The 18,689-nt window shown below is 36.7% G+C and overlaps 1 protein-coding gene across 5 annotated transcripts in view; it reads right to left on the bottom strand.

Moving 5' to 3' along the window:
- Positions 1 to 9,406: 9,406 nt before the first annotated feature.
- STAM2 (signal transducing adaptor molecule 2) overlaps positions 9,407 to 18,689 on the bottom strand; it is a 50,984-nt gene continuing 41,701 nt past the window's right edge. For all 5 annotated transcript variants that reach the window (XM_047083420.1, XM_047083421.1, XM_047083424.1 and 2 more), the window contains 3 exons: positions 16,660 to 16,813; positions 13,877 to 14,046; positions 9,407 to 12,454 (listed from right to left, as the gene is read on the bottom strand). In XM_047083420.1, the coding sequence (XP_046939376.1) occupies positions 12,226 to 12,454; positions 13,877 to 14,046; positions 16,660 to 16,813 (553 nt within the window). In that variant the 3' untranslated portion in view covers positions 9,407 to 12,225. The remainder of the gene's footprint in view (positions 12,455 to 13,876; positions 14,047 to 16,659; positions 16,814 to 18,689) is intronic.

The following is an 18,689-nucleotide window of genomic DNA, read 5'->3' as shown; positions in this document are numbered from 1 at the left end:
CTATACAGTGGAATATTGTTCTACAATAAAAAGAATGAAGTATTGATACATGCTACAACATGGATGAGCCTTGAAAATATTATGCTAAGTGAAAGAAATCAATCACAAAAAGTTACATATTGTAAAATACCACTTATATGCAATGTCCAGAATAGGGAAATCTTTAGAAACTAAAAATATATGAGTGGTTGCTTGGGGCTAGGGAGGCTGGGAGGTATCGAAGTGATAATTAAAGGTAAAGGGCTTCTTTTGGAGGTGAAGAAAATGTTCTAAATTGATTATATTGATGGTTGCACGTATCTGTGAGTATGCTAAAAACCACTTTAAGTGGATGAATTGTATGGTATGTGAATTCTGTCAATAAAGCTGTTATTTTTATAAGGAACTAACTGTGAGACCTAGAGGAGAGCACAGGCGGTAATTTCTGTGACATTGGCTATAAGAACATTTTTCTAGATAGGTCTCCTGAGGCAAGGGAAACAAAAACAAAAATGAACTAGTGGGACTATGGTCAAAATAAAAAAGCTTCTGCACAGCAAAGGAAACAACAAAACTAAAAGACAATCTACTGAATGGGAGAAGATATTTACAAATGACATATCTGATAAAGTTAGTATCCAAAATGTAAAGAACCTATACACAAGCTGGAGAGGAGCAAAGGAGGAGGGAGAGAATCTTAAGCAGTCTTCACCCTCAGTGCAAAGCCTGACGAGGGACTAGATCTCATGACCATGAGATCATGACCTGAGCCAAAATCAAGAGTCAACGCTTGATTGACCAAGCCACCCAGGCACCCTTTTCTGGAATTTTTAAAAATTAAAAAATAAATAAAGGGAACAGAGTTGATTTCCCAGCTCTACCACTTACTTTTTAAAATAAGCAAGTAGATAAAACTATAGTTATGAAAGAGAGGTGAGAGTGTATGTGCAGACTTAGACATCTAAGTGAAAAAAAAAAAGTTTTAGAACAATGATCACATTTGTGCAAAATAATGTCTGTGCATGTTTGTATGTGTATATATGTGTGGGGAGAGGGCACATTTTAAATGATATACTTCCGTACGATATGAACATTTCACCAAGAATAAAAACTTAATAAGAAGTGTTTTTATCCTATGTACTTAAAATGCTTGGATATTATTTAAAACTACAAAGCAAGTTTGAAGGTTTCCAGAAAAATTAAATTATACCAGGTGTGGGGGGGAAAGCTGTTGTTTTTGAAAGTCTTCAGACCTTATATAAAATTAACTCAGGGCACCTATGTGGCTCAGTTGGTTGAGCATCCGACTCTTGATTTTGACTTAGGTCATGATCACAGGGTCATGGAATTGAGCCTCGAGTTGGGCTCCGCACTGAGAGGAGTTAAAAATGGTGAAATTGAAAAAAACAAAGTTAAAACAAATAAAAATAAACAACTCAAAATGGATTATACGTCTATGTGTAAAGTACAGAACTATAAAACTTCTCAGAGAAAACCTATAGGACCTTGGATTTGGAGATGAGGTTTTAGATGCATGATCAGGGGTGCCTGTGTGGCTCAGTCCACTGAGTGTCTGACTTTGGCTTAGGTCATGATCTGGCGGTTTGTGGATTCAAGGCCCATGTCAGGCTCTGAGCTGTCAGCACAGAACCTGGATCCTACTTCGGATTCTGTGTCTCCTTCTCTCTCTGCCCCTACCCCGCTCATGCTTTGTCTCTCTCTGTCTCTCAAAAATAAATAAATGTAAAAAAAAAAAAATTAGATGCAAGTATGATCCAAGAAAGTAAATATTGGTATGTTGGGATTTATTAAAATTAAAAATTTTTTGCTCTGTTAAAGACCTTGTTAGGAGAATGAAAAGACAAGTGATAGGCTGGGGAAAAATATCTGTAAGACAAATCTGGTAAAGAACTTGCAAACAAAGGGGCATCTGGCTGGCCCAGTCAGAGGAGCATGTGGAGCTTGATCTTGGGTTCATGAGTTCAAGCCCCACATTGGATGGACAGATTACTTAAAAAAATAAAATCTAAAAAAAAAAAAAAAAAAGAACTTGTTGGGGCTCCTGGGTGGCTCAGGTCATGATCTTGCGGTTCATGAGTTCGAGCCCTGCTGACAGCTCAGAGCCTGGAACCTGCTTCAGATTCTGTGTCTCTCTGTCTCTCCCCTGCTCGTGCATTATCTCTCTCTCTCTCTCTCTCAAAAATAAATAAAAACATTAAAACATTTTTCAAAAACTTGTAGACAAAAATATAAAAATAACTCTCAAAACTCAGCAATAAGGGGCACCTGGGTGGCTCAGTCAATTAAGCATCCCACATCAGCTCAGGTCATGAGCTCGCAGTTTGTGGGTTTGAGCCCCATGTCTGGCTCTGTGCTGACAGCTCAGAGCCTGGAGCCTGCTTCAGATTCTATGTCTCCCTCTCTCTGCCCCTCCCTCGCTCATGCTCTGTCTCTCTCTCAAAAATGAATAAACATTTAAAAAATTAAAAAAAAGAACCTCAGCAATAAGACAACAAACAACCCAGTTAAAAATGGAGAAAAGATTTGAACAGATACCTTACCAAAGAAAACCTATAGATAGCAAATAAGCATGTGAAAAGATGCTCAACATCATTTATCATTAGGGAAATACAAATGAAAACAATACAATACCATTACACTCCTATCAGAATGGCTAAATTAAAAAAAAACAACAACGGACAATGCTAGTTGTTAGTATTAGGAGCAGCAGGAGTTCTTATTCATTGGTGATGGGTATGCTAACTGGCACAACCACTTTGCAGACAGTTTATCAGTTTCTTAAACTGTCAGGTTCTTCATAAGCTAAACATAGACTTTCCATACAGTCCAACAATCATGATCCTAGGTACTTACATGATTGATTTGAAATACCACACGAAACCCAGCCCACAAATGTTTATACTGTTATAATGTTTTATTTTTAATTGCCCAAAACTGTAAGCAACCAACATGTCCTTCAATAGGTGAATGGTATCATCATACCATGGAATACTACTCAGTGATAAAAAGGAATGAGCAAGCAAGCCATAGAAAGACATGGATAAACCTTAAATGCATAGTGCTGAGTGAAAGAAGCCAGTCAGTCTGAAGCTTCATATTTTATAACATTTTTTTTTTTTGAGATTCTAGAAGAGTCAAAGCTGCAAAAACAGTAAACAGGTCAGAGGTTTGGGAGGCAGAGGGTTGAATATGTGAAACATAGCAGGGATTTTCTTAGGGTGGTGAAATTATTCTGTATGATACTATAATGGTGGATCCATGACACTGCATCAACCAAAACCTGTAGAACTTTACAGCACAAAGTGAGCCTTAATATGTGCAAATTTTTAAAAATTCATTTAAGAAGTTGAGAAGTTCCGGAATGGAATGCAGAGTGTAACAAAAGAATATAACTGTATGACAGTATATGAAACAACCTCACCGAAGAAGGCTGGTGGGGGAGCAAGGATTGGGAAGGGTGGTGGTCTAAGTATCTTTGGAGATGAGTGGAGTCTGTGAGACTAAAGGCCAAAGGAACTGTGCATAAGCACTCTACTGCTGCTGATAAAGTTGCTTCCTGAGGTATGGGTTACCAATTCCGAAATCACTATGCATATATACTGGAATTGAACAATTAAGTAAATCGATGGCACATGATGGGAGCCACGTTTTCTATTGTTGGAGTGGACAGTTACAGATAAATAAGGAGAAGAGGCTAGGATGATCCATGTGGTAATGGATTCAAGTTAGAAACATCAGTATGAACCCAGGTGTAGCTTATATAGATAACTATATGGATAAATATTTATAAATTTGTATATATATACACAGGTTAATCTACACACATATTTTCTTGCTTTCAGCCAAGGGCTGAGAAATAACAACATTATCAGTAGCAACAAACACATGCAGTACCCAGGTCTCGGTTTGTAATACCATCCTTTACCAAAAGCAACCAGGGCACCTAGAAGAAATGGCTGATCCTAAGACTGGGGCAGGAAATATGCAAGATGAACCCCGAGTGTCTTGTAGTGCCAGAAAGTAAAGAATGCTTTCAAAGCAAAACAGAACAAAAAGCACAATGACTGGGGGTATGTCAAAGGGACACAGGAACAAACTGAAAGAGCTCCCAATGACCAAAGTTGGAACAATTTGAGCAATAAAATAAAGTAGTATCGGGATGCATCCCGAAGTATAAAATAGTATCCATGAGTCCATAGTGATAAAAATAAATGACTGAATAAATAAATAAGCAAACAAACAATGGAAGAGAAGAGACAAAGCTCTCATGTGGAAGAATTCCAAATAACTTATGTAGTTACTCCACCTGTAAGGAGGGAAAACATGACTCCCCCTTCTCAAGTGTGGGCTGTGCATTAGTGACTTCCTTCCAACATAGCATGGAAAGAGGAATTGGAGAAACTTGACAAACACTCCCTCAGTCATGTGATTAAGATGAACATCAACCGCGATGTCAGGCTGATAATATGTACCCTTGATATAACATGAAGAGAAGGGTACTTTACCTTTGTGGCCTGCCTCACCCAAACCTATAACTCTACTGTCATCATGAGGAAAATACCATACGAATCCCAATTGAGGGGCAGTCTACAAAATATTTGACTGGTACTCCTCAACACTGTCGAAGTCATCAAAAACAAGTAAAGTCTGAGAAAATGTCACAGCCAAAAGAAGACTAAATACCAAATCAAAAACCAAACCAAAACCCAAATCACCAAATGGACACATACCACTCCAGGATAACGTTTAAAGGAAGAATTCTTTTAAAAGTTCACATGAAGGTGCTGGATGATGTAAGTTAAATGCCAAATAATATTCAAATTCTGGTTTTTCTACTTTTCTGTTCCGGGGAAGAACACAGACTTACAGGGACTTAAAATTGGAAGAGACCTTGAACAAATCTATACAAATCTATACAAATCGGGCTATGTGGGGGGGGGGGGGGCTGTATTTTTAGGCTTCAACTCAGAACTACTCTCCTAGTTCAAATCAGCCTCAAATAGTTGTCACCTGTTGTTTTCCTTAGAAATCCCTTGAATTTTGCGCTTTTCTGTTCAGAAAACAAAGAACTCTACATGCTTCATTAACCTCCTGCTTTCCAAGATGTTTGACCCCTCCTCCTTCCTCACAGATTCTCACCAAGAGCCAGTCTGTTTACATCAAGCCCTGGTCTGATCAACCCACCTGTATGACAGAACTAATTGTACTACAGTGCACACACTAACTTGATCCAGCCACTATTATGCTGTTCCTCACAGGAGCGTTGTCACATCCGAGGGCATTTTGTAACCATGTGAGCCCTTAGGGGGCCTCATCAATCTCAGTGATGTATGTGAAAGGAAGTCATTACATGGTATTACCTGACAACCACAATACACAGATTATTTCACACCAGTACAGTGGAGAAAAGCACATGCTTGAGCATCGGATAGACCCAGATTTATAATCCCAGCTTTGCCACTTACTAGCTGTGTGGCCTTACCCTCTTCTCCTACCTCTCTACCTAACAAGAAGAGAATTCAGTGACAATGTGTATGAAAATGTTTTTTTTTTTTAAGTTTATTTACTTTTGTGAGAGAGAGCACACAAGTGGGGAAGAGGCAGAGAGAGAGAGGGGATCCCAAGCAGGCCCTGCACTGTCAGCGCTGAGCCCCATGTGGAGGTTCGAATTCATGAACCAGGAGATCATGACCTGAACCTAAATCAAGAGTTAGATGCTTAACCAACTGAGCCATCCAGGCACCCAAGTATGGTTTTCAATCAAGCCAAAGTGCAATGTCTGACACTATACAACTAGTTAGTGCATGGCAATGCCACAAATACAACTCCGGCTTGGAAATTCAAGTCTTAGCATCCCCAGCATATAATTGTTATCAAACGCATTAATGAATGCTAATACATCTTTAATTTTTTCATTTTTCAAAATAGAACAGACAAGAGTAGTTTGGAGCTTTTATCCCCATCTCTATTTTCAGGATCTTTTCTATATCTCATAAGGTTAGAAAAAAAAGTCCCAGTTTTGATCATTAAGTTGGATGCAAATATATTAAATCTAGCCTTATTGACAAAAAACTATGGTATACTCATATTAGAGAATCTTAAGAAGAGCTTATTTGACCATGGAATAATAGACCAACTTAACTTTGAATTTATTTACCAGCCACAAAAATAGTAACACCAGGTTGTAAACACATGTGGACATGTCTATCTCTGTGGCAGATTATAGCATGGCCCACTCTGTATTCATTCTCAGTCATCTTGTCCCCTGCCTCCCTCTCTCTTTACAGAGGCTAGAAAGCAAAATACTTACCTTCCCAGACTCACTGGCTCCTAATGGTAGCCTTTTGGGACAGTTCTGACCAGTAACATGTAGGTGGAAATCCCGAGGGGAAGGTTTCCCAGGGAAGAAATATGGTGAAGATTATTTTTGGCTGGGGTTCTAAGTCCCATTTTTTTCTTTTTTAATGTTTTTTATTTTGAGAGAAAAAAAGCATGAGCAGGGGAGGGGCAGAGAGAGAGGGAGAGAGGATCCCAAGCAGGCTCCACATCTACATGAGGCTCCACATCCACATTGACATGAGGCTCAATCCCACGACCCTGGGATCATGACCCAAGCGGAAAACAAGTCGGCTGCTCAACGGCCTGAGCCACCCACGCACCCCCTAAGTCCCATTTTTCTATTTAGACAATACGCTTTTGGGGCACCTGGGTGGTTCAGTCAGTGACACATCTGACTTGGGCTCAGGTCATGATATCACAGCTTGTGGGGCTGACACCTGGGTGGGGCTCTGTGTTGACAGGTCAGAGCCTGGAGCCTGTTTCAGATTCTGTGTGTCCCTCTCTCTCTCTCTCTCTGCTCCTCCCCCGCTCATGCTCTGTCTCTCTCAAAAATAAACATTAAAATTAAAAAAAAAAAAGACAATGCACTTTTCACTCTCTTGCTTGGTTACTTGGAGGGAAAAAAAAAAATCTATGACAACTGAAAATCACCTCTACATACACTGACACCGTTATCATATCTGTTCACCATGGCGAGCTATCTCCTAACTAGATAGCACTGACTCCTCTTTAGGTATGTGACAGAAGTGATGAGAACAAGGCTGTTACCTTTCAGGACTATAAACTATATAGCTATGGAGTTGATGCATTACAATTATACCAGTGTCCAAAAGCAGCTGGTAAAATAAGTCTTCAACAAATGGTGTTGGGACAACTGGATATCTATACGCAAGAGAATGAAGTTGGATTCCCTACCTCACATCGTGTATAAAAATTAACTAAAACTGAATCAATGACCTAATTACAAGAGCTACAACCATAAAGATCTTAGAACAGGAGGAAATCTTCATGACTTGGATTTGAAATGGACTCTTTGCAGGAGCAACAAAAGAAAAAAATACATAAACTGGACATCATCAAAATTAAAAACTTTGTAAATCAAAGAACATCATCAAGAAAGTAAAATGACAACCTACAGAATGGTAGAAAATATTTGAAATAATGTATCTAGTACAGGTTTAGTATCCAGTATATATTAAGAACTCTTACAATACAACAAAGAGACAACCCAGTTAAAAAATAAGCAAAGGATTTACACAGACATGTCTCCAAAGAGGATATACAGTGGACAAAAGGCATGAATGATGCTCAACATCATTAGTCATTGAGGAAATGGAAATAAAAATCACAAAGAGGTACCACTTCACATCTACTAAGATGGCTATGATTTTTTAAAATTAAAAATAAGTGCTGGTGAGGACATAGAGAAATTGGAACTCTCTTGCATTGCTGGTGGGAATATTAAATGAATGGCTCAGCTTTGGAATTTTGACAATTCCTCAAGAAATTAAACATAGAATTACCACATGACCCACCAATTCCACTCCTAGGTATATATCCAAAAGAACTGAAAATAGTACTCAAATACATATACACACATATTCATAGCAGTACTATTCACAATAACCAAAAGATGAAAACAACCCAAGTACCCATCAACAGAGGTATGGATGAACTGATATATGAACCTTATATACTGTGGTACATGTGGAGATGAACCTCAAAAGACATATGGTACGTGAAAGCAGACACAAAAGGTCTCATTCTGGAACTAGAGGTAGTGGTTGCACAACATTGTAAATGCACTAAATGATACTGAATTGTTTACTTTAAAGGGCTATTTTATGTGAGTTCACCTCAGTATTTTAAAAAAGGGAGATGGCTCCCGAGACGAAAAGGTGATCAGTAGAGGTCACTGACTTGCTGTAAAAGTATTGGAAAGCCTTTATTTTCCTCATTAGGATATGAAATGGTGTACAATAAGAAGACCAAATTCCATTCTTTAGTAGCCTTTGTGGGAAATACCCATCCACCAGTTTTGTGTCTTCTGTTTGTCTGCTTGCCTTTGAACAGTTCTCCTTTTCATTCAATACTCACTACTCAAGATGGACAGAAGAGTGGATAGTCATAAATTATAATCTTGTTACCATCTCTGACATAAGGAATTATTGAGATGTGATGTAAAACAAACAAAAAAAAAATACCAGTAAAATGGGATTATGAGGTTGACAGAGATCAGTTTCATTTATCCATACAATTTCATTAGAATATAGAAAAGATAATAAAAGTGCTACTACTGGACTGCAGACATTTGTCTCTGAACTCCTGCAACAATCTTACCCACTCTTATGGAAGTTTGAAATGGTTGGTACTCAGATTTTGCTGTATACCTTTATCTATGTTTATTAGATTCCTAGGGCTGCCATAACAAATTTAGTGGTTTTAAACAACATAAATGTCTTCTCTCTCAGGTTGAGGCTAGAAATCTGAAATCAGCGAGTCAGCAGGGCTGTGTTCTCTCTGAAGGCTCTGGAGGAGAATCCTTCCATGCTTCCTCCAGCTCGTGGCGGCCCCAGGCCATCACTGACCCGAGGTAGCATCACTCCAGTCTCTGCTCCATCTTTACATGCCTCGTCTACCTGGTGCGTCTGGGTGTCTCTTCTTATAAGGCTGCCTTAAATCCAGAATGATCTCACCTCAAGGTCCTTAACTTCCAACATCTGCAACCTCTTTTTCCAAATAAGGTCACATTCTGACATTCTAGGCAAACATGAATTTTGGGGGGACACGATTCCTCCCACTACACTATGTAAGCTACATAATTTCTTTTTTTTGACACAGTAAGGTTTTTAGAGAACTCTAATTCAAACTTAGTTTGGTAAAATTAGAAAAATTCTTCTGGGGAAAATGTAAAAAAAAAAAAAACCCAACTTTAATCTCCAAAAGAAACTAAATTGTACTAACAACAAAAAAATTAAATCCCTAGAAATGAATCCTCCCTTCATTTACTGACTAAAACTGATGTAAGTAAATAAGAAAAATGTCTTTTCACAGAAACAAAGCATGATAGGTTGGTGCTCTATTATTTATAATTTATTACTTACAAAAATAACTTGAGCTTTCTCATAACAGTTCAATAAATCCTCTCCTAGAAGTCAAGAGACCAGACACTTATGATTTTTACAATGAAAACTTTTTAAAAGATCTAAACCATAATATTTTTAATATTCAAAATAAATTTTTAAAAATTTTGGAAGGTGAAACTTTATAATCATCTTCAAAATGTAGTGAAATTTGTTATGTGGTCAACTTATCAACTACTTGAAATAGAATCAGATGACAATGTATCTGCAAATAATTTAAAATCCTAATTGATAAATATTGTAATTATTTAATATTCAGGTAATTTTGTAAATTACCAAATTACAAGACAATGTTGGTAGACCGTACATTTTCCAAACTATTTTATATATCCCACCACTCCATATATTTTAACACCCAAGGGAAATTCTACATTGATGAAAAGTAATTTTATTATAAATTTTCAGAAATTTTTTCTAATGTACCAAGATTTCATATGAAAATGCAGAAGTTGTTTTTATTTTTTTATAAAACAGCAAGTATGAACCCAATGTAGAAATCTGGTATTAGACAATTCCTTTGGCAGAAAACATTTAATTATAAAGAGATCTTAAAATAAATATAACCCATAAGATCATGGAAAAGAAAGAAAAATAACGCTGTTATTTCCTATTAACACCAAAAATATCATCTTAGTACACAGATTTAGTAACATTTTTATACTATCAACAACCTGCAACACAAAATTCATTACAGTATGGCCAAAATAAAATTGTTTTTAATTTAAGAGGGAGAAGAAACTTCTGGATGTATAAAATTTCACAGATAAATGCCAATATACAGTATTTATATACATGTCACCTGTTATGTTATTCCAAAACTACATTTGGTGAACTTAATTGGCTGATCCCAATTTAGTGGGTGTGCCATATTTCCCCTAGTTCAAAGACTTAAGCGGAATTAAGCTTTTACAATTCAGAACACAATTATACATGAAATATTTACAGAAACATTAAAATAACTTTATTAAATACTGTTTGGGAGGAAAAAACGTTAAGATTTTCGATATATATGCAAACATGAACTATTATCAAGAGCAGCTTCGTAAATGCTTTTTATGTTTTTTCTTTAAAGAATAGAAGTTTCGTTTCCAAAAAAATAAGGTGCTATTTTAGAAGTTTTTTTATAAGTGTATAAACGAATTCACATGGAAGAAAAATACTGGATGAAAAAAAGAATGTGACATACTCAAGGTTAAAACTTTTTCAGCTACTTCTATCTGAAATGAGACAATGACAGAAATTAGGCTTTCAAATACTGCTTGTTTTTTCCTTTAAATGTAGACCAAGTAGTATGTAGACTTTTATTTTCGGACAGTTTCTTTGAAAAAAGAACATACTTATCATTAAATTTCTGTAAATAGATAAATGATAAAAATTTCCAGCACACTGTCTTCAAATGGATCCTTGGCAGAAAGATTAAGGGCTTTCTTTAAAAAAACAATTTAGAAATCTTGCTTCCAGGCAAGTAACCACTTCTGTCCTTTGTTTTCCCAGTCTAAGTACCAAGTACCTGTAAGCATATGTATTCACCATCTTCTATTCCATTGTCTAAAAAGTGGTAGATGATGCAGTAGTGTATGAATTTTTAGGAGAAAACATTCCCTACTGGTTTACTACCTAACTCCTACAGTATGTGGAATCTATTAGCACTATAAACTAATTTATAAAATGTAGGCTTCAGAAAAACTGTCTTGATAGCTTCCCTATCAATCTATTGCCTGCTATTATCCCACAGGCTCAGAATTATCTCTGAAAGGAATGGCCAAATTTTTCAACAGCCTGGCATAGCAATGGTACTTGAATTGCCTCTTTAAAGAAACAACACAGCAATAAAAACACTTATTATTCATGCTTGGGATATATCACATCAAATTACTAGGAATGTCTCATGGCTCAAATTCACATGTAATCCGTAAAAAGAAAATGCAGCATCTCTGCACACACCACACTTATTAGAGGATGGCCAACGTCACTTTAAAAGGTCACTAGTGGCAATTCTAAGTACAAGGGAGCCTTGTTAGAAAAGAAATGTTTATCTGCAGGGAATGGGGCATTCCTTAGCTCACTGCTGGCAGGACTGGGGACTAGCTAAATGCTTTATCATATATCTGCATTTATATGGTCTTCACTGTTAACTACAGAAAACATCTTTGTTCCTTCCAAACTGCTCTTGCTTCTGTCGACAATTATATGCTAATTATTACTCAACATAACCGGAGAGCAAAACTGACAGGACTGCAAACACAACCGCAATTTAAGGAGCCAAGGGAAATATGTTGGCAAGCTAAATGCTCACCCAAAAGGAAGTTTGCCTTTTAAAATAATGGTTTGTGGGGAATACTGAAAAAACATGCAGACAAAAAAAATATTCAAAGGTTTGCGTGCGCTCCCAATTATCATGACATTTTAAGGATTAATGGTTTCTTTAAAGTAAAATTTTATCTCCTGCTGTTTAGTGTCATAAGGCTACTGATTGGGTGTCCAGATTTGTGTAGAGAGATCTGAAAGGAAGACAGGATTAACTGGAAGCTACCTGAAGCTGCCTCTCATCAAAAGTTGACTTCAAACAAATTGGGCTGAAAAAATCCTTTCATGGCCTAGCAGAGTAAGGTAAGTTTTTGTGCTTTACTTATTCATGGTTCTTTTGAGTTGAGAAAAACTATTTTTTAAATATTTTCAGATTTGAATCACTGGGGTCAAGTAATACACATATGAAGGCTTTGGAGAAAATGCTTGCTTTGTTCTAAAGAAGAGGCTGCTGATGGTAATTTGTTTGCTGCTGTGCAACTGAATGAGCGGGAGCCGCCACCGGAAAGCCTGCCAGTTGCGGCAAACTGGAAGTAGCGTTCCGGTACGATGACATATCCACAGACATCCCCATCTGCTGTGTGTAAGCAGCTGTACCAGCAGCTGATTGAAGGTTAGAGTTCTGGTTCATGTAAGTAGGGTTGGAAACAGTGTCTTGTCCAGTGCTACAAACAAAATTTTGAAAAGAAAACCAGATTTACTTTGCATTATCAAGGTCATGGTCAGAGATCAATCATGAGACAATAAAAATTCCTTTTTCCATCTTTGTAAGTTTATGTAACTCTGCTGTTCCGATTATGACTTCATTATTCCAACTAGCCAACACTGTGAATGTAATTTTTAAATTTGGTAAGGAGAAAGTACTCAAAAATGAAACAAAATATAAGATTATATGGCCTATTTAATTTTATTTTCTCCAAAATCTATCACTGCAAACATATAAAAAATCTTTTGAGGAGATGCAGACTGTGTTTCTCACAGTGGTATCCTTGGTCAGCTATAACGAGAACCGAACTCCGCTCAAGTATACCTTCAGCCATATTCTCCCTTACGCTGTCTCTCAACCCAGCATGGAGGAGACCACCTCTTTTCCTCACAGACTCTTTACACTTTCCTTTGATAGGACACTTTCAGAGCTGCCCTGCTAACTTAATCTGAACCTCTACATAAAAATAATAAGGGCAAGGCAAACAGTGTAATCCACACAGGACCCTGAATCTACCCTCAAGGTAGTCTTGACCTATAGTTTACTTATTAACACGACACCAAAACAAACAAAAGAACAAGTTGAGAAATCACACCAAACTGCAGGACTCTGCTTGTTCTTGTAATTACCATGGCATACATTTTTTTAAAAAAAAAGCTTTGTAATATGTAATTTCAAATTACTCAAATACACTGCTTACAGTATAGGAAGATTAATGTCTATACCGCTCCAGTTTTTTTCTCCATAATTTCTAGGCTCACACAGAATAACAAAATTTTACATTTTAATTGAACTAAATACCAATGTGAACAGGTTTACTTAATTTTCAGTTAATATCTAAAGTTTATACTTATGGAATTTGGGTGGGAAGAGACCTTAGAGATCATCTACCCATGACTGTATTGAATGAACATTTTGTATTGCTAAGCAAAGTTAATAGAAGGCAATAATTTAAATATGATTTTCAAAACAGAAGTGTTAGTATAAAAAAATCAGACCACAAATTCCACAGCTTACACACACTTGGGAGTCAAAGTTTTCTGATATTCAGGAATGCATGCAAATCAACATGCCTGGGACTACTTTACGAGGCTGATTACAGCATAGTGCTGAGTGTATCATGGGTTTGGTCCCTGTAAGGGACAGTTATCTTTATTTTGTCCCAGGGAACCAGACTTTAGGCCATGTTTGGAGTACCATTTTAGTAGAGGTATCAAAGCTAAGAGCAGCACCATTCTGACTTCATGGGTTTATGAATGGGAAGTTCTGTAACTTCATCTCAATTACTATTATTATAAAGAGGTCAATTTATTCTCATTATGAAAGTGTGTGAAACCTTAACGTATGTAATTACAAAATAACACAGCTCCCCAAAACTTACCTTAAATATGGAGTCTGTGCAGGCTGTGTTGTCACTGAGGAATTTACATTTGGAGGCAGAGATCTCAGTGGACCAATCTGATCTGGTCCTAGGCTGTAGCTTTGGGCCACAGTGACTTGGTGAAGGCTTTGACCCATATAGTTTCCACCATGCGATTGAACTGGGTATGTCTATTAACCAAAGAGAAAAAGTTGACTCACTGATTTCCCAAACATCTGCCTAACATATTTAAAACTTTAAAAAACTTAAATGAAATAAAATGTTACCGTTCTTCAGGGAGCAATCTGGTTCTACCAATCTATCTACCCTAGTACAAAAAGTAGACAGCTTCGAAATTACAGTGCCAAATCTGTGGAAATTTGTGATTTATTTGGTTGTTCTTTTATTCTGCGGGAGGTTGAAAGGAAAGGAGGTGGCATATTTTTCAGCAGCAGGCTGGAGTCCATCCGGGTTGCCTATTGCTCAGTGACCTGCCTTGCTGCAGAGCCACAGGCAACTACACACTCCTCGAAGGGCAGCCCATCATCACTTCAAGTCACCATCCAAATGGTGAACTTCACCCTCATCCCAGGATGACTTATTCAACTCCTTCCTAAGAATGAAACTTGAGAGGATAAGAATAAATGGTATCAGGGCAGGGCGCAGATGCTCTCTAGTAACATCTCCTTTATTTTCTGCCTTTACAACAAATAGGACAAAAGCGAAGATGATTTTTAGGTAAAGGAGAAGATGTATCCTCCCTCAGGAAATAGCAAAATGGTCTAAGTCTCTTTGGATATTTCATGTGCCCTACCTAACTTTCAGGGTAGTATCTCCTTTAAGGACCTGCCTACCAAATATAGCATTCAAAACAATGCACATACTTAATAAATAAATATTAGACAGTGATTATCATCACTCCAATTTTAAACAAAGCTATTTGTTTTTTGTTTTCTTTTTTTATCTACATATAAGTTTTTAGTTCACTTACACAGTTATGGGGATTTCTGGAGGCAGTTTGAACTGAACGTAATAAACAAAGCTATTTGTAAAGCCCACTGACATGAAAACAGCATGCTAGAAGTGCCAAATCAACTTTAATGTAGTTGCAATCATACCGCTTCCTTTGTCAACATGTAACAATCCACTGACAATAAGCTGGGAACTGACCTCTGCTGCAGTGTAGGGTTCCTGAGTAGCCTTTACAGATTCAACTAATGGTGTGTTACTCCAACTTTTTTACTATGGAATTTTCTTCTAATTAGAATAGGAACTTTGAATAGTTTAAATGCTATTATACATAAATAGTATATAAAGAAGTTATGTGAAAAATCAGAGAGACAGAAAGCTTAACTTTTTAAAACCCTGAGTTGTGCTTATTAGCAAAACACAGATTGTAAATAGTATGCAACTAAACACAGAAACCTGATACAAGAATGACAACCCTTTATAGACACACAAAGAAGCAAATAAAACACAGTTCCATCATACAATGGTGGAGACACTTCTTTTTTGTTCCACTTTCACAGGAGCAGCAAATTAACTCGTTGAAAACAGAAGCACTACTGAATAAACTCCAGCTGTCTTTTGCACCCAGAAATCCTTTCTACCCTCACATATAATGATCCTTTCACCATTTTCCAAAGTTTGGGACATGGCATATTTGATAAATGCATCTTGTCTGATGTGACAGTTACCACAGTAACCATTCTTTTTTACTTAATTATGTCATGTCAAGTCATCTAGATTATGCACCCACATTCTATCTTTTCTCCTTGGTGTCTCCTTCACACACTCCTTTACATATCAGTTCCCATAAATTAACATGAATTTTGTTCATCCAAATTCATTCTGAATTCAATTGCTAACTGAGTAAAATTTGAAAAAGGCTTCACAATGCTTGATAATGATTATAAATATAAGTATTCACTTCAGCAGGAAGCACAGACAAGGTGTAAAGTCCTGGAAAAAGAAGCTGTTCATGAATGGCTTACGGACCCTGCACCTATAGGCCTGCATCATATCCTTGCCACACATGAATTTTTGACAATATAAGTCATTCATCAAAGGAAAAACAGAGAACATGATCTCAGGATAAAAGAAGTTCATTAACTAATAAGCCTTCCACTAATCATGTAAGTCAAATAAACCTTGAGAGAATTTTTTTTTTTAACGTTTATTTATTTTTGAGACAGAGAGAGACAGAGCATGAACGGGGGAGGGTCAGAGAGAGAGGGAGACACAGAATCCAAAACAGGCTCCAGGCTCTGAGCAGTCAGCACAGAGCCTGACGCGGGGCTCGAACTCAAGGACCGTGAGATCATGACCTGAGCCGAAGTCGGCCGCTTAACCGACTGAGCCACCCAGGCGCCCCAATCTTGAGAGAAATTTTAAAAGAAATGGTAAATCTTGCTTGTTGAGCAACAGGAACTGCATCAGTATCTCATAGAGAGGACTTGTGATGGGTCAAGCATTGTCTTAAATCAAAGGACTTAAACTTTTAAATAAAAGATTTGTGCTTTATATTTACAAAAGCAAATGAAGAACCAGAACTCCCATCATATATTTAACGATCTCGTTGTTCACATTAAAAATGAACTAAAATTATTTGTAAAATATCAATATCTAATTTCTCCTGGCAAACGCTAATTGTTTAGCCCATATATTTTTTTTTTTACTATAAAAGATGAGTTTTATGATTTTATTCATGGACCACAGACATTTTGATATTATGCTTTAAGACATTTTTTTGAACTTAAAACTGTTTTCCTCATTTTGAAAAATGTGCTCAAAAATACTCTCACCTGCATTGGAACCCCAGCTGATGAAGGTGGGTAATGTGCTGGAGGATGGAGCTTTGAATAGACTGGATATACTGGTGCTTCATTCACCAACCTGTTATATAGTTCCAGGGCTTCCAAGACTTTTACATTCAATTCAGACAATTCTGAATGCTTCCTGATATAGAAAAAGCACTTTAATTTTCTTCAATGCTTTTCAGCATGTATTTAGGAACATAAACTACTTTTTAAATTTAGCACATTTTCTATTCATATTTTAAAAGGTTCTTTACATACAATGAAATATTCATCATGAAAAATGGGAGGAGGAATTACTGAATTCTCATAATAACTAGGCTAATATGACATCATAATATTAGGGAAAGTCCCTTCCACACTTCATAAAAATGCAATCAATTCATAATTTTGGTGCCAGGACAATTCTGTTTCACATGTTATAGGTTTCTCTTGAAATCTCAAGTACAAAGAATAATAATTTCTCAATTTTGGAAAAGCCCAAGCTTTAATTAAAAATCTAAGTAAAAGAAAGTACTCAGGCAAGGTCCAGAGCCTGCTCTGAAGCACGATATGACTGAAATCAAAACACACTCACAAAAAAATTACACATTTTCATTTGCTTATATTCACTAATGGATCCAATGAAAAAATCCTAATAATTATCCTTGAAAATGCAAATGAAAACAATGTATATACAAACTAGTCTCTACTACTCTTGTTTGTTGGTTTCTTTTGAGAAGGGGAGTGAAACCAGATACCTTATTGCATAAATAACAAATCCAAGTAAGAGCATTCTCAAATTTGCCCAAGGAACTCTAGTTCAAATCCTTCTGACTTGGTACAACTTTGTCTGTTACCCTGGAGAGTAATAAAGAACTCCCATTGCAACTGACAAGTTCATACGAATTAAATGGCCACGTCATGTGGCACCCACAAGCCTATTTATTAAATATAGCTCTTTTTATATATATACAAGGAGGCTAAAAAGACAAGAAGCAGAGGCAGATGACCAGACACAGGGCTACCAAATAAATGACCTGGATTGAGTCATGTTAAGACTTATCATCTTTCCTCTCTTATAATCTGTTATGTCTGAAATAAACAAAAAGATGCAGTTTCCTGTCTTCCATGTGTAACTATATACAGCAAGTCAAACTGTTTTCAGAGATATCATTTGTAAACCATACAGAAAGGATGAGAAATTAGTGTCCATGCTAACAAATATGTGACTTAAGAATTAACCATGGGTATTTGGTCCACATAACCCAGTATACTGATGAAACACCAAGGAGAACACAGAAATCACCTTTAAAGATTCAAGACATAATCCCAAAGCAATTAAATTTTTACTGAACTGTGTCCAAACACTATACTATCACAAAGAAAATGGAGCAGAAGGTGTGGATCTCTCCTTTAAAGAGACTGCAATCTATTAGACAAGGCTAAGCACATGGAAAATAGCAAACAATATAAGATGGCATATGACTGCAAAATTACATAAAATTATAGGAAACAGAAGAGTTTAGAGGAGGAGGAGGAGACTAACTTGGGTTGTGGTAAACTGAAAAGGCTTTATGAGAAGCTGGGACTTAAATAGGCACCTGAGGAAGGATGGATAGGCCCAAGTAAAAAGGAAGACTAAGATCAGTGGGACAGTGCAAATCAAGTCAGGCAAAAGGAGTGAGGTTACACAATGGAAGAATGAAAAGGGCAATCTGATCACAGTGGTAGAAAATGATTTTTGGAGGGCAGTAGGAAATAAGGTTAAAATAGTCTGGGATATTGTTAAGTTCAGACTATGGATCTCTTCAATAAATCTATCTAAACTTTTTTGGAGTCAATTTACATGTTTGCCTGACATAATTTCTCAGTGTGATAAAGTCTATAAAATCTCATTCCAAACAATTACAGATAGAAAAGAAATGTAAAATTTCTTTTTCTGGCAGTAAAATTGTTTTTATTAGGGAAAACAAATTGATGGTGATCCAGTCAAGGGAAAAAATGGTATTTTATTCATCTTTGAATGCCTGACAAAG

This window comes from Lynx rufus, unplaced genomic scaffold (assembly GCF_022079265.1).
Source record: "Lynx rufus isolate CCGP_SWC_20201006 ecotype Redwood Valley unplaced genomic scaffold, mLynRuf1.p SCAF_2, whole genome shotgun sequence".
NCBI lineage: Eukaryota > Metazoa > Chordata > Mammalia > Carnivora > Felidae > Lynx > Lynx rufus.
Note: the sequence above shows the minus strand (reverse complement) of the source record. Positions and strands in the feature narration are given on the sequence as shown.